We start from the raw sequence: 6533 nt of genomic DNA on the forward strand, positions 1-6533 counted from the left end.
TTTTTCTGAGTTATTTTTTGGCACAATAATCTACAGTTGTCCCTTCTCCAACCAAGCGGGTTTTAAGCCAGGACCGCGCTGCCAGGCAGCAGACCTGAGCCCGGGGAGCCCGCGCCGACCACTTGGGGACACTGGAAACCAGTGCAGAAACGTTTAATAGAAATAAAAAGGTCTGCATAGAGCAGAGGCTCGGAGCCACCCCTCTGCCGCACGTCCAGTACGGAGAGGGTTCTATAAAGTTTTCACACTTTTTCGTTAAGTAGTAGAAATAGGGTGAGGCCCTGAGACTGGCCTGGCGAGTGAGGAAAGGCCGCTGGGCGCTTCCACTCTGCCGGCCGGGGCTGAAATGACCCGAGTTCCGTTCTCACAGAAAGGTGCGGCTGCCACCTCTTGACATAGAGGCCGGATGGGCAGGTGCCCTCCATGGCCAAGTCGTATCAGGGGACAACCGCAGCAGTGCAAGGGGCTTCCACAAGGACAAATGGCTAAAAATGTCACGGTGAAAACGTCATCCCCAAAGAGTTCTCACTAGACCCGTGGGGACAACCCAGCCTTCACCGTGACACTGGCCATCTGCAAAGTGCCAACTGTTCTTCATCGAGCACCAGGTTACGTCACTTTCTTTCTTTTTGTGCGTTTTGTGCAGCCCCTGCCAAACCAGCCCCCTAGGATGGGGGCCGAGCTAAGCGGTGCACCCCGGTCCCCAGGTGGGGCTTCCTCTCTGCTTCTGCACAGCGACTTCCGACTGTGGCTGCCTTCTTCGCCAGCACGCAGGGGAGTCGCCAGTGAGAAAATGGGATCCTGCCACCTGCCAAAAAGGGAAAGCGGCATCAGGCGGGCCTGGGAGCCTCTCACAGCCACACCCGCCCCAGTTCGGGAAAGCTGCCTGCGGTCCCTGCCTTCCCATCCTGTTCCCTCCCCTGTGTCCACTGCGGCTGGGCTCTGGTTGGTAGCAGCTTCATTGTTATCAAGCTGCAGAACAGATGCGGGAGAGGTCACCTCTTAGGTGGTGACTCAAAGGTCAGCACCCACACTAGCTTGGTCTCCTCAGAACTCCGTGTCCTCATCCACCACTGAGCGGCGTGCACACACAGGACAGGGCAGCAGTGGCCCCAGGGCTGCCTCCGTCTCCAGGGATGAGTCACTAGCAACTCTGGGCCCCACCTTCCATTTGTACCGCCAGGGGCAGGTGGACCAGACCCTCTCCCCCTTCCCAGCTGACTAGGGAGGCGTGGCCTACAGACGACACCGTGAAGAAAGCATGTGTCTGACTGAGATGCAGAACCACAGATCATAACTTAAGATACAGATACGCACTGATAAGGAAAATGAGCTAAGTTAATGTAAAAAAAAAATACAGTACACGATAGCCCACATCACAGAACACCACACACATAACATACAAGAAGTGCCAGGCCCAGAAGGTGAAGGGATCCTTAATTTCTTGAACCCTTTGATTAAAAGAAGTTATTGATTTCCCCTATAAGACCCTGAAAATTCACAGAGAAAGAGAGTGTAAACTTTTTACTCAATACATACACCAAGTCTAAATTATCACAAATTCTGTATTAAGGCACAGTCTGTTTAAGCTTTCCCAAAGTACGCCAACTCCCAAAACCAAGCACACAGATTCTGTCTGACCAGAGCTGCCAAGTGCTCGTCCCCTCGAGATGCTTCCCACCAGGCATCTTGAAGAGCTCCACGGGCAGGCCTGGAGCAGGAGCACGTGGGCAGAATCCCTCTCCCTGCGGGGACTGTGTGTGCCACATCAGCCAGGGCAGGAGTGGCACACGCAGGGTCTCCGCGAACCACTGAGGTCAGGCCCTCTGGAGACCACCACGCTTCAGTCATGCCTCAGACACCGCTGCAAACACCTCAGAGCTTCCTCCACGCTCAGCTCACGAGAGAAGACAGACACGGCCCAGCACACAGAGGTGCAGGGAAGCGGGCTGCTGCAATGGTCTACTCACCTGCTATAGACGGGGATCTCCAAGCCCAGCTCGGCCATGAGGAGCCGCATGACATCATCACACTTCCCGTGTAGCTTCAGGGCAGCCCAGTCATCCTTCGGGGTCCACTGAGGACAGGGAAAGCCAAGTGAGAGTAAGAGCAGCCCAACCCTTCCTGGTGGCCTGTCAGCCTCGGCCCGTGGGCTCGGTCAGTGCTCCCTGAGCACCCACGGGGGCCCTATCAGACTGCCCTGGTGCATGGGTGTGGGGTGTCTCCAGCTCTGCATTCTAAGACCCAGGTCTAAGGATGTGACTCTCAGAACCCAAGTTACCTGCAAGTTCACAATGTAGAGTTTCGGCCGCCGGCTAGGGGGCTTGGTCATGCACCAGAGACGTGGGTACTTCTTTAGAACCTGCGGAAACAGACAGACAGACACAGCACACACACAGGGGACAAGTCTACTGTAGAGTGCTGGGCAACAGAGCTGGACACCCTCGGGCAGGCGGGGGCTCGGCTCATTCCTGGTGTCATCAGCACGTACCTTCAGGCTGGACCCTAGACACAGGATGGTGTCTGCTCTGCTGGCAGCCTCAGTCGCTGCTTCCCAGTTCAGAGGCTGCCCCAACGTCCCCCTCTCCCCAAAGTGCACAATGGTGTCCCGGAGCTGGGTCCCACACTTGTGGCAGGTCCGGCCTGTCTGGTGTCTGTGGAGGGCGGTGCGTTCCGTCACATCGAACACTCGCACGTACTCCCTGTTGGGAACGCAGGACGTGCAGACCTGGAGGCAAGAGGGCACAGTGAGTGGGACCCGCCTGCCCATGGAGACCCCGGGTCACCGCAGGACTGCTCACTTCAATGTACATGTTCCCGTGGAGCTCTGAGATGGCCGTGCGCGGCAGCCCACTTCTCAGGTGGAGCCCGTCACAGTTCTGAGACACCACATGCTGCACCTGGAAGGCAGAACGGGTGGTGACGGGGAGGTCAGTACTCAGCCACAGCGAGGCTGTTATGAGCCCAGCCAGTGGCTCCCAAGACCAGGGGTAGCTCCAACCCCGCAGAGAGCCTTAGAAAGTAAAACACACAACAGGTCCAACCACCAGGACTCAAGAGGGCCTGTGGTGGGGAGGGGCTATGCCCTTCCTCCAGCCCTGATGCACCTGGAGTGGCTGGGAGGGCAAGACGCTGCACTGTCAAGGCAAGGATGGGAAGTGGCTCAGGGCTTTGGCAAGGGCCACTCCACCCCGGATCCATGCTCTCTTGGGTCATGACATTTCAGGTGCCTGGGGACCTAGGCAGGTCAACCCCTACACCCCTTGGTTGAGGGTGTCCAGCAGAAGGTGCCCAGAGATGTCCTATAAGCCTCTCCTGTGACTAGGATGGCTTCTGAGGTCCACAGAAAAATGCAATGGAATCACAAAGGGGAAAGGCCACCAGCAGCTCTGGGGCTGAGGCTGGCTGTGGATGGGATGGTTCCAGACGGGGTGCTCCCCTTTTGTCCTGGAGAGGAAGCATGGGAGGATCAAATCTGGGGCCTAACCCACTTGGTGGGTGCTCATGATGGGAGTCAACTGGCAGACGGAGGGAGAATGCAGTTGCCCACTGCGCACCAAGGTGCTCTGCCTGGTCCCAGGCAAGTGTACCAGCCACCCAGGGCTCTTACCAGCTTCTGCTCATGCAAACGGGTGATGCTCATGTGGGTGAGGGTTGGCTCGGCCTCACTCAGGTCAGCGGCACTGCCAGGCAGAAAGGAAGGCAAGGTGAGGACAGCCGGAGCTCAGGCCCATGCTGCCTCTGCTCAGCCTATGTGGGAGGCCGCGCCTGGCCCACTTACCTCACGCTTCTCCCTTTCTGAAGCAGTGTCCACACTCCATTAGGGCCCCTGTAGTCTGGGATAGATGCTGCCTGCATGTTGAGAAAAAAGTAAGCCAAGTAAAAAGGCACCACCGTAGGCACTGGCAGAATTCCCAGAAACGGGAAGCCATTGTCGCTCCTGCCACATTCCAGGCCGGCCTGCATGTTGGCATCTGTTCATTCCACAGGCTGACCTGCCTGAGCCCATATGAAGCGCACCCCAATTCGGCTCCTCCCTTCTACCTGGACTTCTGTTTCCCGCCTGGCCTGGCTCATCCTTCCAGGCTGCACGCAGCCCTGCCTGTCCCCGGAAGCCTCTCTGGCACGGAGCACAAAGCTGGGCTGTGGCACATGTGTCCTCCACACCGCGGGGGAAGACTAGTCATGTTCCCAAGTGCCCCCAGGGCCGAGCCCACGGCTCACACATTTAGCAAAAGGTGAATCCCTGCTGGGCGCGGTGGCTCAAGCCTGTAATCCCAGCACTTTGGGAGGCGGAGACGGGCGGATCACGAGGTCAGGAGATCGAGACCATCCTGGCTAACACAGTGAAATCCCATCTCTACTAAAAAATACAAAAAAAATAGGCGGGAGAGGTGGCGGGCGCCTCTAGTCCCAGCTACTCGGGAGGCTGAGGCAGGAGAATGGCGCAAACCTGGGAGGAGGAGCTTGCAGTGAGCTGAGATCCGGCCACTGCACTCCAGCCTGGGCGACAGTGCGAGACTCCATCTCAAAAAAAAAAAAGGTGAATCCCTAGGTGGGGGCAGGCAACTGTCTATTCTCACATCCCAGTGCTGACTGTTCCCGCTCCACCTTAACAAAGGCAGAATAGGCCGGGCGCGGTGGCTTATGCCTGTAATCCCAGCACTGTGGGAGGCCCAGGTGGGCGGATCACAAGGTCAGGAGATCGAGACCATCCTGGCTAACACGGTGAAACCCCGTCTGTACTAAAAATACAAAAAATTAGCCAGGCGTGGTGGCGGGCACCTGTAGTCCCAGCTACTTGGGAGGCTGAGGCAGGAGAATGGTGTGAACCCAGGAGGCAGAAGCTTGCAGTGAGCCGAGATTGCGCCACTGCACTCCAGCCTGAGTGACAGAGCCAGACTCCGTCTCAAAACAAACAAACAAACAAACAAAGGCAGAACAACTTCTCCAGATGAGATAAGCATCTAACTTTCCAGGATTTCAATCCTGTGAAACAAACTGAGGCCAGAAAGGGCACAGAAGATATCAAGGTGCCTTCTGTTCCCTTTTGGGGACTCCTGACTCCTGCTTAAACTCAGAAAAATGCACCATCCCCCCGCAGTGGTTTGGACAGTCACATTCAAGATGGAAACCTCAGTTACGCTCAGATGAAATCCACAAGCTGCATGTGCTTCTAGTTGCCATTGCAAGCTCCATAAGAGGTCACATGACTGTTACATAATTACATGACTGGACTTTTTTTTTTCCTGAGACAGAGTTTCGCTCTGTCGCCCAGGCTGGAGTACAGTGGCACGATCTAGGCTCACTGCAACCTCCGCCTTCCAGTTTCAAGTGATTCTCCTGCCTCAGCCTCCCGAGTAGCTGGGATTGCAGGTGTCTGCCACCACACCCGGCTAATTTTTGTATTTTCAGTAGAGACAGGGTTTCACCGTGTTGGCCAGGCTGTTCTTGAACTACTGACCTCATGATCTGCCCACCTCGGCCTCCCAAAGTGCTGGGATTACAGGCATGAGCCACCGCGCCCAGCGTGACTGGACTTTTACATGTGACTTGTGGAGGGAGGAGACCAAATGCCAGGGCTCCAGGTATTTGAGTCAGCAGTGAACTCCCTTTCTGCATTCTTCCTGCTAAGCCTCTGCTCTTCTTTGCTTGGAGTGCCTCATTCCCACCTTCTCCTGTAAATCTCACCCATCCTTCAAGGCCCAATCAAGGCTACCTCCCACAAAAAGCCAACCCAGGTAGGTTTCCCAACTCCAAGAGCACATAGTGTGTGCCTGGGTTTGTTCTAGTGATCCAGCACAGCCAGCTTTACATTATGCTTATTTGTTCACATACCTGATTCTTGTCACCTAAAGGCTTCCTGAGAACAGAAATCACCTAGCCTTCAGATCTGCTACGCCTACGCATGCCCAGCACTCCACACTCACCCATCGGACTAGATGGACGACGTGCCAGCTACACTTTCAAAGCTAGTGATGTCCCACAGCCCAGGATAACTTGTCAGTGAAACTTCTCAAAACACAATGCAATTCTCTCCTTCACCTGGTGTGTTCCGGCTCTTACTGTGTCACTTTCTACTTATCTTCCCTCAACATGGAGAGAACACAGTGGAGAATCACGACAGCTTTGGGCTTAGCTCTGTCCACATAACCTGGGGGTGACTGCGAGCAGTCGGCTACTACAGCCCATTCGTATCTCTGCTCCTTGTCTGTTTTTAACTGGCTGTACCACAAACTAAGCGTTTAAAAAGCGTTTACCTTAGGTAAGTTTTGGTCATTTCGTGTTTCTCTAAGAAAGGGAAAAAACCTTAAAGCTGCTTTAAAGGCGAGTTTTTCGCGATTACAGGAGCGCGTACTCCATCCTGGGGTCCGCCCCCGCCTCCCTCCCTACCGTGCTGATTCCCGCGCCTGTGTAGACGACCAAGTATTTGGCGTTCCGGACGGCGCTGGCCAGCTCCCGGACCTTCCCTCGCAGCTCCTCCGGGTCGTCGCACACCTGCCAAGACGCCAGGGTGGTCACCGCCCCGGGCC

The 6533-nt window shown here is 55.7% G+C and overlaps 1 protein-coding gene and 1 long non-coding RNA gene across 2 annotated transcripts in view; one reads left to right on the plus strand and one right to left on the minus strand.

Annotated features, from left to right (window-relative positions):
* Positions 1 to 138: 138 nt before the first annotated feature.
* SIRT7 (sirtuin 7) overlaps positions 139 to 6533 on the minus strand; it is a 7253-nt gene continuing 858 nt past the window's right edge. Inside the window, exons 2-9 of the mRNA XM_011969091.1 lie at positions 6394 to 6533; positions 3782 to 3852; positions 3611 to 3683; positions 2802 to 2900; positions 2492 to 2728; positions 2282 to 2362; positions 1971 to 2077; positions 139 to 808 (exon numbers count right to left, since the gene is read on the minus strand). Of these exons, the coding sequence (XP_011824481.1) occupies positions 610 to 808; positions 1971 to 2077; positions 2282 to 2362; positions 2492 to 2728; positions 2802 to 2900; positions 3611 to 3683; positions 3782 to 3852; positions 6394 to 6533 (1007 nt within the window). The 3' untranslated portion in view covers positions 139 to 609. The remainder of the gene's footprint in view (positions 809 to 1970; positions 2078 to 2281; positions 2363 to 2491; positions 2729 to 2801; positions 2901 to 3610; positions 3684 to 3781; positions 3853 to 6393) is intronic.
* LOC105551316 lies at positions 4027 to 5319 on the plus strand. Its single transcript, XR_001007855.1, has 3 exons — positions 4027 to 4238; positions 4544 to 4621; positions 4937 to 5319. It is a non-coding gene; the product is annotated as an uncharacterized LOC105551316 (long non-coding RNA).

This window comes from Mandrillus leucophaeus, unplaced genomic scaffold (assembly GCF_000951045.1).
Source record: "Mandrillus leucophaeus isolate KB7577 unplaced genomic scaffold, Mleu.le_1.0 Scaffold1, whole genome shotgun sequence".
Taxonomy (NCBI): domain Eukaryota; kingdom Metazoa; phylum Chordata; class Mammalia; order Primates; family Cercopithecidae; genus Mandrillus; species Mandrillus leucophaeus.